Source organism: Chrysochloris asiatica, unplaced genomic scaffold, assembly GCF_000296735.1.
Source record: "Chrysochloris asiatica unplaced genomic scaffold, ChrAsi1.0 scaffold00124, whole genome shotgun sequence".
NCBI lineage: Eukaryota > Metazoa > Chordata > Mammalia > Afrosoricida > Chrysochloridae > Chrysochloris > Chrysochloris asiatica.
The window spans coordinates 5,728,355-5,748,000 of record NW_006408642.1 but is presented as its reverse complement, the minus strand read 5'-3'; the positions used below and the strand labels follow the sequence as shown (position 1 = coordinate 5,748,000).

Below are 19,646 nucleotides of genomic sequence, written 5' to 3'. Positions count from 1 at the left end.
TTGCAATGTATGCCCTTTCGTTGGTTGATGATGCATGAAGGGGATTGTAACCATGGCAATGAAACGATATGAGAATGAATGTAAATCTAATGTCCTCCCATGTAAGCTATCACATAATTCACAATAAAACATTAAAAAAAAAAAAAAAAGAACATATTGGAGTAAGAGGCTGGAGGTCCCTGGAAGAGAGATACCCAGAGAAAAGAAGGGCTTAATTCAATATCTAATTGGATAGAGAATTTGAAAATAATTAAGGATGGCGCTGTGGGTTAATGCACTGGACTGCAAGGGTAGCGGTTCAAGATTACTAGGTGCTGCTTGGAAACTCTATACAGGGTTACTATGAGTCAGAAGTGGCTTCACATCTCTTAACAACAAATAACAATAAAAGCAACTAATAGGAGAAATGAGGGGAAGCAACTAGTTACATCAGCAAAATTGTTTCCTAAATCATAACCTTAATAAGCTAGTTATATCTGCAGTGAACAATATTTACAATGTTCATGCTATTTATTTTCAACTCTTTGAACAAACCAATAAAGCATAAAAGACAAACTACGGTTACAGAATAGAATGCAAGAATTTTAAGACTTGACACTATCAGAAGCAGGGAAATAGAAAATGGAAGGGAAGGGTATACTCCATTCTTACAAAACAGGGATTTGAGATATTGTCTATAGTTAGTACAATAAAATTAAAGATATAAATGCAGTAACTTAAATAATTTCTCCTGATGATCAAATTCCTGCTCCTTACAGAAAAATGGAAAATAATGTAAAAACAAAAAACCCCAAATTTTTAAACACTATAACCCATCATCCAAAGAACTTGGGCTTGAGTCTAAGATCTACAATTTAACATCTGTATGGCTATGAACAAGTCACTTAACCACCTGTACCCTTTTGTTACATTTCCTGGGTAATTTATCTACATATTTTAAGTCTAGGTAGTGTATATGTAACAGCAAGTCTGTGAGAATTGTACTATACATAAAATTTTTTTATCCAGGTTTTTTTTTTCCTCACTTCAAAACATAAAGCAAAACTCTGGATACTTATCAGCTTGAACAGGAAGCAGTCAAAGGTTTCTCAGAGATGGGAAAAAAACAGGTTAGGTATAGTAGGTGGGCAAGTACTACAGGCACCAAGGACGGACTGGCCAAAGGCACAGAGATCAAGTGTGCGCCTCAGCTGTAGTGAAGGGTGAGTAAGAAGTGATGAGGCTAGAGATTTTGAAGAGCTTGGTAAATCATATTAAGAAATCTGGACATTTTCCCCACAGTGACATGAGGACAGGGTTTGGTATAGTTCACTCTGGTACCTCAGAATCTAGCACAGTATCTGCAACAAGACAAGTGCTCATTATATGTTTTTTGAATGAATAGTGATTCACACAAGTCAGAGGTGCCTTCTGAATTTCCAGTTTGGGTGTCCTAAGTGGTAGGGACAATGTTATTTGCTGAGGAGGAGAGCCAGGAGGAGCAAGATTTAAAAGGCCATGTGTCTAGGCAATGTCTTTGGAGATTAGGATACTTTACGCCAGGTAAGACTCTCTGCCCTACAGAATCCATTGAGTAGGGCTCTATGGAGCCTGTACATCCCCGCAAACATGTGGAATGTGCATTTCTCAGGGAGAGGACCCACAATCTTAGGTTAAGGGACTTTTGACCCCAGAAAGGTTAGGCATAGAGGGAGGAGGAAGTAGAGAAGCAAGAAATGTGAGCAAAGCAAGAAAAGGAAGTGATCTAGAGCATAGTGGAGGGCCTAGCTTTTATGGAAGATATTTCTTCAGAATCCCAAGAAATTGATTCAGGGTGTAGTGTTTGAATATATATGTACATATATTTGTGTGGATGTCTCCAGTGCTCCAAAGTACCTGTACATGACTTCACAATCAGCTTCATGTCACTGCTCCACTTGTACACATCTGTCAATCTCACGAGGCTAGCCCTGGTAGCTAATTGTCCATCACCACCCATCAGAATTCTCTGAGATCACTGTCTGATAACTTTTGCAATTTAAGAAAACAAAGTTTCAAATTTTCATTCACTTCTAGCTAGACCAGCCAAAGGGAAAGGGAGGTGTTCCATGAGAACAAGAAAATCTAAGCCACCTCTGATAACCAAGAGTAATCATGTTTTCCCTATTAGAAACTGTAGAGAAAATGGTGTTATATATTTTGAGGGCTAGAAGTGAATTTAAATTGGGAAGGAAAGTTGCAATTGATGGGAAGGAATCTGATCTGTCTAGAAATCCACTAGATTTGTAAAGAATTGGGGTGGGGAGAGGTTCAGGTGCTGAACCTGGGTCATTTATGGAAATCAGATCCAGAGATAAAATGTCAGAATGTAAAAAGTCATTTTGTTCAATGAGAAACATAAAAATGTTATGTAAAACCCGATTTGCTCATATAATGTATTTGGTATATTTGATTACAATACAAATAAAATTTTGGTCTTAGAATTTTGGTCTAGGAGTTAAAGGGCACCTTTATCCTTCAGTCAATGGAGAGTTAGTTTCTTATTGCTGAAAGCACCCTTAACATGAGGGCTTCAAATAGTTCATGGAAAAATGGAATTAAAAGACAATGGAATTTCCACATGAACTTTATGAAACCCCCTCATAGATCCTCAGTTTAGGGTCACGCCTCCAATTTGTTACACATGCAGTGGCCTATTACCTTGGCTGACTATGTAACCACCCATAATTTTCAAAAAAATACTGACGCCTTGAAATGGAAATTTTTTTAAGTGCCTAGGTGAATCTATTTAATTGCCAGTTAAAACACACTGCTGTAAGGAAAAATTTGAGCCAGTGATTCTCAAACCTAGCTTGGCATAAGATACATGTGGATAGCTTGTCTGACCTACCTATTAATGATAATCTTCAGTCAGGCAGGAAACTACAATCACCTATGGCTGAGTATTCAATTATGAGGATAAATATGATAGTGAAACTAGAAGAATTTAGCAGTCTTAATGGTCATAAGGAGTCCTGGTATGGCAATGCAAGCTAATGTGCTGGACTGTAAAGTCAGTTTGAATCGCAAGGTTGGCAGTTCAAGCTCACCAGCAGTCCCTTGGAAACTCTATGAAGGGTTGCTATGAGTCAGAACCAACTCGACAGCACTTAACACAACTATGGTCATAAATTCCAGTTCCTTGCTTTCAGTAAGTATATTCTTGGCACCTTGGTGGGTCAAGATACTTAACTATTCCAAAACTACTCTCCCTCTGTTCTCAGCTTCCTGTCATGAAGAGAGAAAACCAAATTTGTTCCTAATCTTAACAGCCATGTGGTGTTTATGTTGGGTCCTGTCTCAGACATGTTGTTGTTAAGTACCTTCTCAGACATAAGTGGGCAGGAACATTGTCTCCAACTGTTATGGTCAATGAGGGCATAGGCACTTCTGCTCCCCAGTTTTAAATTCTTTTGATTTTCTGTATTTATGCCTGTGATTTAGAGTGAAACTTGGACAATAAGTTGTATATATTTTGATAAATGACAGTTGGAAGGAGAAAAAGAAAAGAAAGATTTTCATATATGCTTTTAGTATGTGAAAGAGCTCTGTAAACTGGACACTACAATGATATTCAGTATTACAAAAGCTAATTGTATGGAACTTCTGCATGAGAATTGCACCAGACTGCCTATTACCAGGTATAGCACTTCCAATGAATATTCCTGCATATTGAGACACTGGAATGGAGGAGAGATCCAGAAACCAGAGACCTAAAGTCCAATCCAAGATTTGCTGTTGTATGGTTGCATTGGCTAAGGCACACCCCCATGATTAGTTACCTGTTTCCTTACCTGAACACGAAGACTGCACATCCCTTTCAAAGTGACTACAGATAAGACCAGCATCGTGACAGAACAGAGAATCTGGATTTAGGACCTTTTCTTGAATATGGATTCTACCACTTGGTGTTTGACCTTCACTTAAATGACCACTCTCGGGTATATGAGGGCACTCAACTCTTCAATGTTAGAAAGGACTGTTGGCAATGATCAACATGAAAGCATGAAGTAAATGCTACGGACCTTTGTTCTATACGTAAAGATATACAACAAAGAGAAAGATTCTATATAAATACAAGGCAATATTATTATATAACAATATGTTGCATAGTTTTATAAATTATTTTCCAGGAGTAAAGGTTTAATGTCAGTCAAGGCTTTCCTCAAATGAGTAAGGGTTTACCTTACCTTAGCCAATTTCTTCTTCTATAAGTTCCATATCCCAACATCTGTGAACTTCTCAAAAACTAATGAAAACATTGTGAGCCCCACCTGACCTACTCCCTATTTGTTCCTCTCAGAACTAGAATAGTGCCACTATTTCCTTTCAAGACCATCATCCAGAAGATGAGACTCACTCCTACACTGTACCCTGATTGGGCCTGAGCAGAATGAGGGGTGAGACAACTTCGGCATGCCACTAGGCAAGCTTTATTCTTTGACTTTTCTCCAGGAAGGGGGCTGTAAGTAGCATCTCACCCAAATGGAATGTGATGGTTATGTGGGGGTTGTTTGGAGAACTGTTGATCTTTGCAAACTAATACAGCTCAGCAGCCTATGTGGTCAGTATGTGGTGACTCCATCAGTCCTCAAGTGGTTGGCCAGCAGACTGAGGAGTGGACAGAAGAGACTTGTCAGAGGTCCCCAGAGCTTTACCACACCAGTTTAGGAGGCACTGAGATGTGGAAAAGGCTGTTACCTACTTCTGTCCATTTTAAGAGCAGTAGACAATTAATAGTTTTTGCTTTAAATTACCTATAGGATGGAAAGTTTATGAATGTTACTAAGTAGGTTGTTGTTGAATTGCTACCCCAAGTGGTCTCCTTCACTAGCTACTGTTTAACTCGAAATACTAGAAAACAAGGTTCAGAGGTCCAGAATTCAATCAGGCAGACCTAAACCAGTAACTGGCCTGTTTGCTTACAAAACTACCAAAAGTTCTTAAAAACAAAATTAAAGCAAAAAGGCCCTCCCCCAAATGAGAATTTTTATCCTCAGAAAGCCGTATTACATTTAAGGGCACAGTTAAAATAAATCCTTGCCTTTCTTAGTTTTCCTTTTGTTTAAATTGGCCTCTGAGATGCTTGTGTTTTGTGCTGCATTCCTGAAACCGTAACTTTTAAAGACATAGAAGGCCTCATTTTTTGCAAAGGAGGACGAAAAGGGCAAAGAGGTGTCTAATTTGACGGGTAGTAGGTAATGATAAGTGCCTGAAGGGCTTTCTCTTCATTTGCGGGTTACTCAACAAGATGGGTTCTGTGATGTCGCATGAGGTGCGAGTTAGAAATGAAAGCTGCACCACACTTTGCACATTCATAGGGCTTCTCCCCAGTGTGGGTTCTCTGGTGCACAGTGAGGCTTGACCTCTGCCGGAAGGCCTTACCACACTCATTACAAGTATAAGGTTTTTCTCCATTATGGATTCTCTGATGAATAAGCAGGTAAGAGCTACATGTGAAGGCCTTCCCACACTCACTGCACACATAAGGAAGGTCTCCACTGTGAATCCTCTGGTGGACAATAAGGCAAGAGAGTTGACTGAAGGCTTTCCCACACTCACTGCAGTCATAAGGTTTCTCTGCAGTGTGAATCCTCTGGTGCACAATTAGATGTGAAAAACAACTGAAGGCTTTCCCACACTCTTTACACTCATATGGCTTCTCACCAGTATGGCTTCGCTGATGCACAATAAGATTAGCACTCTGGGTGAAGGCTTTGCCACAATCATTACAGGCAAAGGGCTTCTCCCCAGTGTGGATTCTCTGGTGGACAATGAGGTTTGAGCTCCGAGTAAATGTTTTCCCACACTCATTACATTCATAGCATTTTTCAGTAATGTGGACTTTCTGGTGCCGAGCAAGTTGTGAGCTATAACTGAAGGCTTTCTCACACTCATTGCACTTAAAGTTTTTTTCTAAGGAGTGAATTTTTTGATGCACAGTCAGATTTGAACTCTGAGTGAAGGCTTTCCCACATTTTGAACAAACATAAGGTTTCTGTCCAGTGTGGATTCTCTGGTGCACAACAAGATTTGCACTCTGAATGAAGGCCTTCCCACACTCATGGCATTCAAAGGGCTTCTCTCCAGTGTGAATTCGCTGATGCACAACAAGGTTTGCACTCTGACTAAAGCCCTTCCCACACACACTACATGTAAAAGGTTTTTGACCAGGTTGGATTTTCTGATTTTTAACAGGGCCAGAACTAAGGCTGTATATTTTCCCAGAATTCTGGTATTTCTTGTCTTCTTCTTTGAGGCTTTCAGATAAATGGCAATCTTTCACTATCACTTGTCTGAAATCTTTCTTCTCCTTCTTGATTCTTTGCCTCTTTAATATGTTCATGTTTTTGCTGGCTTCTCCTAACTCAGGCGTTTCAGAGTCAGCTTTCTGTATTCTTCCTAATATTATGAAAGGTTTTTCTGCTTCATCACCCATCTCAGTTTTCAGAACCAATGATGGTGGACTTTTGATTTCAGCATCTGAAATAAGAAACAGACAATACAAATGTAGTTATTCTTGTCTAGAAAAAAAGTAGGATCAAGACATAAAGTTTAGGAAGTATGTGACTTCAGTGTCTCTGAAAAGTAATTTCATCAAAGGAAAGAATTCCCTTCCTTTCATGTTAACTCTCTTCTGATGATGGGTCCATTCCCTCCCCAAAGCCTAGAGCAGAACTCAGTGATTCATGATCTTCCCAGAACTTCCACTTAACCACTATGAGACAGTGAAGTCACTGCCACAGGCCAGGGAAGCCCACTCTCCAGACAACTCCAATAGAAGATGACTAATATTACAATTAGGACTGCTTATGAAGGGCAAAATGAGCCCTGGTGGGGCATTGCTGAAGTGCTTGGCTGTCAACTGAAAGCTTTGTGGTTCAAACCCACCAGTCGCTCTGTAGGAGAAAGATGCAGCAGTCTGTTTCCCTTAAAGGTGATAGCCTTGGAAATACTACACAGCAGTTCTACTCTGCCCTAGAGGGTTACTACTATGAGTTCAAATTTACTTGATAGCAAAGGATTTGAGGGTCTTTGGGGTTTTGTTTTTTGTTGTTTTGTTTTACAAAAAGACCCAAAGTGTTTTGCTTTTTTATCTAAAACAACCCAAAATCAGGCTATTGTCTACCTGGGTGATAAGAGGGCCACAAAGTCAAAAGCATCTGAAACATTGAGAGGCTGTGCAGCATAGAGGTTAACCAAAAACACCAAATGCACTGCTGTCGGGTCAATTCTGACTTAGGGCAGCCCAGTAGGACTGAGCAGAAGTGTCCTGTAGGGTTTCCAAGGCAGTCATCTTTACAGGAACAGACTGCTACATCTTTCACATGGGGAGTCAAGAAAAACAGATCTTTCTTTAGTTTGACACCTGGCATAGCCGGCTTCATGAGGAAACCAACATAAACTTTCTCTGGCTCGTCTAGATTGCCTCAGAATCTGAAGAGGGTTGTGTCATCAGTGCCACCACAGTTCTTTATGTTCTTCTCCTCTTCATTCTCCCTACTACCTTGAACCCTGGAATGTGCACCCATGCAGCTCAGTCTTGGCAGAGTAAAAGCTTAATATATGCTTTTAAATTAAATCAAATTCAGGAAAATAACTCAGATAAAAATAAGGCAATGAAATGATGACCAGCAGGAGTTGGAGGCAGGCCCTCAGAGGAAAGATGAGTTACCACTGGTGGTGTCAGCTTAGGAGCTGTGAGCTACAGATTATGCTGCAACTGCATTGGGGGAATTCAGCATCTACCAGTGGGACGCATCCTGAAGCCGAACCCAGGCAACTTCTCATCCAGTGGTAAGTGGATGGGACAGAGATGAATGTTGGGGTGGAACAAAACAGTATAGGGTATCAGGAAAACAGCCCAGTATCAAAGCCTGATTAAGATCGTTGTTGTTGTTGTTAAGTGCCGTCGAGTTGGTTCCGACCCATAGCAACCCTGTACAGGGTTTCCAAGGCTGTAAATTTTTACGGGAGCAGAAAGTCTCATCTTTCTCCCGGGGAGTGGCTGGTAGTTTCGAACTGCTGACTTTGGGGTTCGCAGCCCGATTCGTAACCACTATGCTACCAGAGCTCCTTAATTAAGACCATAGGATTATGAAAATATCATTACAGACCATCAGACTAGATGGGCAATGGTGGAGAAAGGAAAATATCTCAGTCTTGAATACACTAGAGCCTAGAATGTGACAGCATCTTTTTCTGGCTATCTCGATTTCTGCTTTCCTAATGTCTCTTTCTTTTCAGATTTTCTCTATTTTTCTCCCTGTCATTTATATTGTTCTTGTAACTTTCTCCCACTACTTATTTTCCTACTTCATGTGTCTTCTCCTCTCCTGGTTTTAAATTAAAAATATTTTTCTTGTGTAAAATATTCTTTTATTTTTTTCCTACATATTTTCTCATCTCTCTTACTTTGCACATTTTATTGTTTTCTTTTGTTTGCTAATATTCCATTGCCTACACTGCATCCTCATTTTCCATGCTACTAATACTTTCCTTGTTTCTCTTTATCTTCTTCTCCTTTTCTTTAGCTCTCCATCACTGACACTGGGACCTCCCATTCTCCACTAAGCATCTCTCCAATAGGAACAGAGCCCATGAATATTTTAGTTCACAGATACACTCCTCCAATCTTCACTTCTATTCTCTTTACTGTAAGATTTACAATATAAGTAGTCCCTGACTTACAACATATTTGAGTTACCACAAACTACACTTATGGCCAGGAACCCTGGTGGTGCAATGGGCTAAGCACTGGGCTACTTAACCAAAAGGCTGCTGGTTTGTACCAACCAGCCATTCCATGGGAGAAAGATAAGACAGTCTGCTTCCGTAAAGATTTTCAGCCTTGAAAACCATATGGGGCACCTCAGAACAAACCCCCCTCTAAGACTGAAACTCAAAGGGAACACATGAACAGGTATGTAAGCTTGTTGGCGATCACATTGGTCTACTGGTGAGTAGAGGGGGGGTGGTGGGAAAGGCAGCAATGAAGAAATGGGCTAAATTCAATAACATTCCATAGACTCCCAGTGACGTGGAGATGAGAGAGAGAAGTGGAAGGATTGGTTGGTCCAAAGTGCGGTGGGACCTGGGGACACCTGAGCCCATGGACAAGGACATAGCCAAAGAGAGATATAACTGAGAGTGAAGCATCCAGCTGATATGAAGTGAGGGGAGATGCACAAGAACACCTAGACTTGCAGATAGTACCCATTTGACCTAGCTTCGATGGCTTGTTAATCAGAGCTCGACTAAAGGAAGATAAGATACAAAAAAACACACAAAAAATGGAAAATTGCTACAATTTGATGAACCTGACCTATACTCATGTAGGTAGTCGCTCTAAACACCTACAGAGCGGGAAGGAGTCTTCACATCAAGTAGCAATGCTATCCCTTCTGTACACAGGGTGGATAGGGACGGGCAACTTAGACATTGGCTACCTAAAATGAGGGGGTGATAAAAGCTCGAAGTGACTGGCCTACAAGATTTCAGGAGGGAATTTAGTTTAAGAGTGTGTGGGGGAAGATAAGAGTCCCCACTGAACAGTTTTCATCTTGTCTAGATGGGTCTGGTAAAAAAATAGATGGGGATAAGGTTTTTATGATCCAATAGTGAGTAACAGTTATAATGACTGACTGCGACTGTCACAGTTGTAAAGGTGGAATTTTTAACCCACAACGGCACAGCAAGACAACAAAAATGGATGTTGGATAATTTCAAATGCCTTTCTTGCATCAATTGATATAATCTTGTGGTTCTTTTCCTTTTTTATTTATATGCTGAATTATGTTGATTGTTTTTCTAATATTGAACCACTTTTGCATCCCTGGAATGAAGCCAACTTGGTCATGATGTATTATTTTTTTGGTACGTTGTTGAATTCTACTGACTAGAATTTTGTTGAGAATTTTTGCATCTATGTACATGAGGGACTGTTGTTGTTAAGTGCCTTCAAATCAGTTCTAACCCATAGCTACCCTGTACAGAGTTTCCAAAGAGAAGCTTAGTGAGCTTGAACCACCGACCTTGCGGATCAAACTGACTTTGCAGTCTAGCACATTAACCTGACCCAAGCCATGGTATTTGTAATAATTTCATATGCATGTGAAAGTTGGACAGTGAATAAGGAAGACCATAGAAGAATTGATGCTTTTGAGTTACGGTGTTGAAGGCGAATATTCAAAGTGCCATGGACTGCCCAAAAAAACCAAACAGATCTGTTTTGGAAGAAGTGCAGCCAGAGTGCTCCTTGGGGACCAGGATGTCCAAACTTATTGTCAGGAGGGACCAGTCACTGGAGAAAGATATCATGTTTGATAAATTCTGGAGGGTCAGAGAAAAAGAGTAAGACCCCCAGTGAGATGGATTGGCACTATGGCAGCATCAATGGGCTTAAGTGTGGCAACATTTGTGAGGTTGGCCGAGGACTGCGTAGTGTTTCATTGTGTTGTGCATAGGGTCGTTATGAGTCAGTACTGACTCAATGGCACCTAACAACAACAACAAACATTAACCCATAATGCCACAGCAGGTCTCCATCAGGGATATTGTTCTATAATTTTCTTTTTCAGTTATGTCTTTGCCTGGTTTTGCTATAAGGGTTATGCTTTCTTCATAATATATATTTAGGAAGTTTTCCATACTTTTCTATATTCTGCAATAGTTTGAATGTTTGGTAGAGTTCACCATTAAAGTTATCTGAACCTAGACATTTTCTTATTGGGAGTTTTCAAAATGACCTGATCAATTTCTTTTGTCACAGGTCTTTCAAGTTTTCTGTTTCACTCTGTTAGTTTTAGTAGGTTATGTTTTTCTAATATGTATTCATTTCCTCTGTATTTTCAAATTTGTTGGAGTACAACTCTTCATAGTAGTCTGTTATTATTCTTTTTATTTCAGTTGGTTCTGTTGTGACATCACTCATATGGCTTCTTATGCATGCTATATCCATCTTCTCTCTATTCTTTTGTTAGATTTGCCAATGGTTTGTTGACTTTATTAATTTTTCAAAGAACCAGATTCTTTCTACTATTTTCCTGTTTTTTAATTAATTTAATTTTTCTCTAATCTTTTATTATTATTATTTTTTTTCTTCTGATGAAGGTAGGCTTATTTTGCTGGTCTTTTTCTAATTGTCGGAGATACTGTGTTAATATATGTTGATTTGGGTTCCCTCTTCTTTTTGGATGTATGCATTTATTGCTAAAAATTGCCCTCAGCAATTTGCTGTGTCCCAAAGGTTTTAGTATGTTGTGTTTTCATTCTCATTTGTTTCTACGAATTTATTTCATTTTTTATTTGTTCTATTACCCAGTAGCTTTTCGTTATTGTTATTAAGTCCTAACAAGTTGGTTCTGACCCATAGCTACACTATATAGAGTTTCCCAGGAGCTGCTGGTGAGCTTGAACAGACTACCTTGTGGATCTAACTGACTTTGCAGTCCAGCGCATTAACCCAAGCACCACACTACAACTCCCAGTAGCTTTTTAACAGGGTGTTATGCAATTTCCATGTATTGGATTTTATTTCCTTGATCTTAATATTGTTGATTTCTAATTTTATAGCACTGTAATCTGAGAAAATGCTTTGTATGTGGACATTTTAAAATTTATTGAGACCTGCTTTGTGACCTAACTCATGGTCTATTCTGGAGAATGTTCCATGTGCATTGGAAAAGAATGTGTATTGTGCTGCTGCTGGGTTGAATTCTCTGTATAAACTTAAAAGGTCAAGCTGATTGATTCTGTTGCTTAGTTTCTCTGTGTCTTTGGTGAGTTTCTTTCTGGTGGTTCGGTCCTTTTTCAAAAGTGGTGTATTAAAACCTCCCACTATCATTGTAGAGTTGTCTATTTCTTTCTTCAATTCTACCAGAATTTAATTTATGTATTTTGTGGTTCTTTCATTGGGCACATAAATATTTATTATGGTTATGTCCTCCTGTTCAGTTGACCCTTAAATTATGAAATAATGTCCTTCTTTGTCTCTTATGCTGGTTTTTACCTTAAAGTTAATTTTATGAGAGATTAATATTGCCTGCTCAGTTTTTTTTACTACAATTTGCTTGATATTTTTTTTTCATCCCTTAATTTTTAATCGATTTTTGTCTTTGTTTGTAAATGATGTCTCTTGTAAGCAGCATATTGAAGGATCCTGTTTTCTTATCCATTCTGCTACTCTTTGTCTCTTGACGGGTGCATTTAATCCATGAAGCTCATTGTATTTATCAATAGTATGATTTGACTGCAATCATTTTTGCTGTGCCTTTTGTGTGTGTGTGTGGTGGTGATGGTGGTGGTGGTTTCTTTGTTCTGCATGCTTTCCTGTGCTGAGCCCTTTTTCTTGTCAATTTCTCAATATTATTTCAAATTCCTCAAGGATTTTCCTTTTCTTTATTTGAGGTGAAGGTGTGTTAAGTTTATTTGAGGTTACCCTGTATTTCATTAATTAATTTCTTTCCCATTTTAAAACAGTCTGCTTTATCTTGAAATCTATCTGACCTCCTCACCACTGGAAACTATACTTTTCCCTTCTTTCACTTTGTAATTGTCCTGATCATAGATTAACATCTTAGATTCCCTATTTTCAGTCTTGTAGTTTTCTTCTACTGTGGACACTTCCATATCTGGACTGAATTCCAGGTGGTGTTGTCTGCTCTTGTTGGCTCTCAGTCTTGTTGGTTCTCAGTCCAAAGAACTTCTTTCAGTACATTTTAGAGTTGTTTGGCTTTTACAAGGTCCTTTAGTTTCTGTTTATCCTGAAACGTTTTTCTCCATTATATTTGATGGATAGCTTTGCTGGATATATGATTCTTGGTGGGCAGGTTTTCTTATTTCAAAGTTTTGTATATGTCTCTTTATTGCCTTTTTGCCAGCATTGTTTCTGCTGAAAAATCAGAGGTTAACCTTAATGGCTTTCCTTTGTAGGTAACATTTTGTTTTCCCTGAACTACTTTCAGGTTTCTTTCCTTATTTTTAGATTTTGAAGAGTTTGATTAAAGTATGTTTTAGTGATTTTTTTTTGGTGCCAATCCTGCCTAGAATTTGTTCATTTTCTTGAATACTTATTTTCCCATCTTTCATTATGTTAGGGAAATTTTCTCCCAGCAGCTCTTCAAACTATTTTTTCTGTAGTTTTCTTTGTCTCTTCCTGTTCTGGAAATCCAGTCACCCATAGGTTATTCCTCTTTATGTTGTACCACATGAATCTTAAGCTTTCTTTGGATTTTTTCATTCTTTTCTCTGCTTGTTCTTCTAACTTACTAGTATTGAGTTACCTTCTAGTTCACTAATTCTGGCTTCCATGGATTCAAATCTACTCCTTTATCCTTTCAGTGCATTGTCCATTCTGATATCTTAGTATTAATCTTCTGAATTTCTATTGGTTTTATATTGTCTCTAATTCTTTATCTTTTTTTTTTTTTTTTAATTGTTGCTGTAATACTTTACCGAATTCTTCCATGTTTTTCTTGACCTCTCTGTCAATAGTTAGGAAGTACCTAAATACTATTCTCCTGAATTCTTTTTCGGGTAGGGTAGTTCCAGTACCTTTTTTCTTAAAAACATTTTCTAGCTCTGACTCTTGGTCATTTGTTTGAGCTACTCTTTTTTTTTTTTTTTTCCCAAATGTTAACAGAGATTGTTTGTTGCTTTCAAGGTATTGTGATATTGCCGTATTTAATTAAGTTGATGAATGTATGTTTGTGTACTCTTAGGCACTCACCAACTGCCTTTTGGTGGGTGTGAACAAAAGATGAGCTTTGCACTGTTTTCTGTCATTCGTGAAGTTTAGTTCTGGGTGAATTTACCTGATCTTAGTTGTTGCCATTGATCAATGTATAGAAGCTGGTATTGACTCTGGCCCAATTGGTGGGGATAAGGAGGGTATGACTGTGGTTGGGCCATATGGCCACAGTTGCTTTTTCCTTTGACTTTGCAAGCTACTGGCAAGCTTTTACAAAGGGAATGTCTTCATGTCACTCAATCCATTCATACCCATTCAAAATGGCTTAGGCAGGTCATGTTGGCCACCCCACCATCAAAAGTCACCTCCTTTCTTGTGGCTGTTCACTCTTTCTCCCAGTAAACATTCAGTCTACCTATCTATCCCTTTATCTGAAGCTCAGAGTTCCAGGACCATCCTCTGAATCTGTTTCATCCAAATTTCAGTATCCTTGCTGCAGAGGGTCTGCACAGCCTTTCTGCCTAGTCTGCCATCAAGCCCTATCTATGTTTTTAAATTAATCTTTTTTCTTTCTTTTTTAAAGAAGAGGTTTAAAATGTTAAATGAACCTGCTCACATAGCTGATGAAAGATTTCTGAGGCATGTAAGAAAACCTGATTTATAAGTCTAATTCATTAGAATTATAAGATCTGTAATTTTTAATCAAGATTTTATTAAAGTCTGCTTAGTTAGTTTGAAATGTTTTAAAGGATTAATATATTAAATTTGAAATTATATTTTGAAATGATGGAGGAAATCTGAAATGTACATTGAGTCAATTGTTGAAAAAAAATTTTTCCTGTAAAACTTGTAATTTAACTATCATGAATTAAAGAACAAGTGTAAGTCTGCTCTTTTTAATGAAAATATTTCTAGATATAAAAATGAAAAAAATATAAAGATTAAAAAACTTGTTTTTTAAATGTAGAGGTTTAAAAAACTAAATATAAACTAAACACAGTATACTGTAAATGAAATTTTCTTAGATATTAAAAACCTAATAACAAGTCAAGGGCTATCCAAAGGACTTTCACGCATATGTGATTTTATCACCAAAATGAAACTGTTCTCTCTCATTCATGTGGGAGCTAATGAACAAGCACAGGCTACATCTTATTCACTGTCATATCCCCAGCACCTATCACACTATCTGGTACATAGTAAGACACTAGAAATCTAATATTTATGGAATGAATGTACCCCAGTTGACAGAACAGAAAATGGAAGTGCAGAGAGAAAAGGAATTTGCTCCAAGTCAAAGTTAGCAGAGACAGGCTAGAATTAGATTTCTTAATTCCCCACCTAATTCCTACAGCTCAGTGTTTCCACCATTACCTGTGGCCATGGATATAGGTAGCAGCACAGAAATGTAAGTCTTGGGTGGGAATAGGGTCTTGAGGTTAAGAGGCAGAGAAGGGAAATAGAGGTCGTTCCTGATGGATGATGGGTGCAGCTGTTGGACAAAGCAAGGAGACAGAAAAGAAGTGACATTCAGGGGAAAGGACAAGAGAGAACGGAACAGAAAATTATAAGTGGTAAGTACAAGCCACTGAGAATTTGTAAGGTAACTAAAGAAGCAACAAGAAAATGAAAGATGGAGAGCCTAACATTCCCCACAGAACTGGTTAAAGAAAGTCATTTGATTCTCAAATGACTAAGGTATTGGCTAGGGAGGAAAGTAAATACAACATATGCAGACACAGCCTTGCACTCATGGAGATTCAGAATGTGTGAGTGCCAAAGGGGCCCTAGCAGTCCATCCAGGTAAACACTTATACAACATAAGGCTCAGGGTTACTGCATTCTTGATCCATGGTTATCTGTTACTCCTCTCAAGGCAAGCTTTTGCCACTACTAGTTAGACTTATAGATCATACTTCCCTTTCCTGAGTTCCAGCTTATAGAGAACCAGACTGATAGATAAGTCATCAATTATCTGCTATAAAGATGTAGTTTTAAACATCATTATGGTTGACACAGTCCCTCAAAATCATCAAAAATGTTCACAAAAGATCTATGAAAACAGAGCATTTCCTGAAAACCACCAGAAAAGCTGATCTGTTCTACCTTAGCTAGCTTCTCTTACAGGTTCACAACAAAGCATATGAAGGGGACATGTGAGTACTTGTGAGTAGATATGAAAGCTACTGAATAATAAATGTGATAAAGAGGTGAATTTGGAGTTCACCAGGAGTCATGGTGTGGCACTGTGGGTTAATGCGCCAGACTGCAAAGCCATTTGAACTGCAAGGTCAGCGGTTCAGGCTTATCAGCTGCTCCTCAAAAACCCTATATAGCGTTGCTATGGGTCGGAACCGACTCAACAGCACTTCACAACAAGTGTTTGTCTGGTTTTTCTGACTATGTGCAAAAGAAGACATTTCCCTTGACAAATGCACAGGTTGTCTCTCAGCATTATAGTATTCAGCTCTCTTTGATACTGCCAACTCAAGACTTGCTATTATTGCTCAAACCAGACTAAGCCCCCACAGCCTCTAAGCTAAATGATCAGATTCTAAATAAGATTTGAACTTACCTAGAAAAGTCATGTCTCCATGAGATTCCAATATCTCCCTCTTGGCCTGAGCAGGCACCCCATGGGTCTTAGGTAATGAGCAATTGCCAAGGGGTAAACCAGCAGGCACCTCCTTTGTTGCTTCCAGGATCACTGCCATGTCCCAGAACATGCCCTGACCCTAGAGACAAGCAATACAAGTGGATTTATGAGGGGATTAGACAAGAACACACGTACCTATTACTAGAGGCCACAAAACATAAAAGGAAAAGAAGTCAGTCCCTTCTAATTCCCAAGGTGAGTTGGGCAGAGAAATAAGCCTGCCACTTTCTTCCCTATCACTTTGATTTCACCTCATTGTTTACTACAACATCCAGGTTTAACTTGCTATTAAGTACATGACAAGAAATACTCTGTGGAGATTTTTCAGAGAACACCCTTTTCTGTAATCTAAAGAATAAGATAATGGAAACAACAAATACTGTTGAATGATGATGCACGGAGGAGACTGTAATCATCACAATGAAACGATGGTGTAAAGCCGATGTTCTCCCATGTAAACTATCACTTAGTTCACAATAAAAACTTAAAAAAAAACCCAAAAAATCCACAGGCAAAAAAAAAGGCTCTAGTCCTATAATGACAGAGGCACTGGGAACCTCTGCAGCCATTTGACTAGTGATGTTAACAGGTGTGGTTTTGGTTCATTCTAGTTCAACTTCCTGAAAAGAATTTACATTCCAGATCAGACAGAGAAGTGAGGCTAGGGAGTTGGATGGTGGCAGCTTGAAAACATTTTTGAGAAAATGTACTTAAAAGAAAATGGAATTTTTCTATAAACTTTTTGATACGAATCAGCCTGCTAACCTCAGGGTCAGCAGTTCGAAACTACCAGCTCTTCTATGGGAGAAAGATGTGGCTTTCTGCTCCCGTAAACATTTACAGCCTTGGAAACCCTGTACAGGGTCACTATGAGTCAGAACTGACTCCACGGCACAAAACAACAACATATTCTGAAACAGAATCTACATTGAATAAAATCCTGTAAGAATCTATAAGGATCACCTGGGAATCTTGTTCAACTCTAGATTTTGATATAGAATATTTGAGTGGAAATGCTTCTTAGCAAGGAGGTGAAACTGTAATGAACCCGTTTGAAGTCCTGGTTTGAAAATACTATAGCAGAGTTTACAACCTTGCTACTCAAAATGTTTTCCACAGATCAATAGTCTCAGCATCACTGGGAATTTGTGAAAACTGCAGAATCTCAGACCATACCTCCTGAATAAAAATCTCCATTTTAATATGATCCCCAGGTAGAGGGGGTGATTAGGACTGTCTGCAGGAATAGCTGATTCATATGTATGCTAAAGTTTAAGAAGCAATGGTTAGTTGTCAAACTCTGACTGGGATCACCAGAACAGGTTTAAAAAAATAGTTAGCTGGGTCCCAGATTCTGATTAAATTAGAATGCTGTACGGCACAAGATACAAATGTGAAAAACCAGTTGCCTGTGAGTGGATCACAGAGTAGAACTGAATCACAATGCATCGACAGGACAGATAACCTCTGTTCACCTTTTCATGGCTATGACTTTGTGGAAACAGATCAATAGGCTTTTCTTCTAAGGCATCTCTGGGTGGATCTGAACCACAAATCTTTCAGTGAGTAGATGAGTGTTTAACCAATTGCAACCGAGCACAGGCATTAGGATTTCATAAAAAGCTCTGCTGGTATTTCTATTGTACAGCAAAGTTAGAGAACCACAGAATATAAAAGATACTGAATGTCACATATATTTCCAAGGACTGAAGTTCATTGTCCTAGTCAGGAAACAAGATTCCAGAGAGGATGCAGAGTCTCCTATGAAAGCAATCAAGGTCATCTTCAGGTGTCTTTCTTCCCTCCTTCCTCCCAAGCCATCATTTACCTTTTCCTCCTGTTCTGATACATTAAGGCCTGTCTGAGGATCCTCCCCAGGGGCCCAGATGTTGATGTTGTCAGAGCGTAGTTGTTGGCTGGATGTCTGACCCAGATTTTCCTCCTCATCCTCCTCCTTTTTCACTGTCACTGAGCCCCAAGGGGTCAGGGCCAAAGTCTCTTTCAGTTCTGCAGTCATTTTCTCTGCTCAGCTGGGAATTTCTATAGCTGGGGGCTGCCCAGCAGAGGTCAAGCCCCATCTAATCTTTATGTTTCAAAAGTGCTTCTCGAGTTTTCCAGAGTCAGGATGAGTACTATCTACTGTAAAATAAAAAACATTATTAGCAGCAAGCAGAGGTCTGCCTCGATGCCAGTTAGCCCACAGGTCAATTTTGTCAATGTCCAGGCAGTCCAGCCTTGGAATGCTCCTCCCCTCCTTCATGGATGAAAGGGACTGGGTTGTAAACATGACATGTGTCACCACAATAATCACACTACAAATAGCTTTGTTGTGTGCTATTGCGTCAGTTCTGACTCACAGAGACCCTATACAGGCTTTCTGAGAGTGGCTGGTGGATTTGAACAGCAGGACTTTGCAATTACAACTCTGGTGCCATACACTTTTTTTTTTTCTGGTCATAAAATTAAAATTTATATTGTAAAACCTTGGGGAAAAAAGATAAAGTAAAATCACCTCAAGTCCTCCTCCAGCGAGTTAACCAATGTACATCATAGAATTTGAGATATTAGGGAAGAAGTTCATGGAAAAATTCCAATATCTTTTAACTCAATTTTTTAATGAACTTTTTGAAGCCTCCTCATGTGTATATGCATACACATATTTTTTTTAAGAGGAAAACTCCAAAGATACTACCAATGATGATTCGATCAACCTTGTTCTTTGACACGGGAGATATGTACTTGCACAATTTTTCTCAATTTTTAAAAAAAGACATGTTACAACATAAAGATTTTGTATTGCCAGGAGACACAACAGCATGGACATACTATCTAAAGAAAAAGACTGGGAGTCTGTACACCAACTTGTTAGAAGTAGTTATCTCTGGGTGGTCTAATTATAGGTAGTAGGATTCTACGCCCTACTAAGAATTTGCTTTTCAACTCAGACATGCTGAATCAGAATCTACCTAGGGATCTTGTAGACTCTGACTCAGTATTATATGGAATGCAAGTGTAAATTCTCAGCAAGGGATCAATTATAAACCACTTAGAAGCCCTGGTGTTTTGGTGATGGTGTTTTATTAATTAAAAATGTATTTTTATGCTTTAATATCTCAGTTCTTGAAGTACTATTAGAAAGTCACCAGGAAAAAGTTTCAGAGCTTTGATAGCGTGAAGATCAGATTGTAGTCAAAGCAACAAAAGTTAGTTCTGTAGAGACTTAGACCTTTCTCATTCTTGTCAAATACTAAGTGATGAGTTTAATGCAGGAGGCAGTTGTTA

General features: G+C 38.8%; 1 protein-coding gene across 1 annotated transcript; it reads right to left on the bottom strand.

Annotated features, from left to right (window-relative positions):
• Positions 1–5,257: 5,257 nt before the first annotated feature.
• Positions 5,258–18,381, bottom strand: ZNF35 (zinc finger protein 35). The gene is made up of 3 exons (XM_006868780.1): positions 18,193–18,381; positions 16,284–16,443; positions 5,258–6,501 (listed from the first exon to the last, which is right to left on the bottom strand). The coding sequence occupies exons 1-3, from the start codon at positions 18,379–18,381 to the stop codon at positions 5,258–5,260; spliced, it is 1,593 nt and encodes a 530-aa protein (XP_006868842.1).
• Between the last annotated feature and the right edge of the window lie 1,265 nt (positions 18,382–19,646).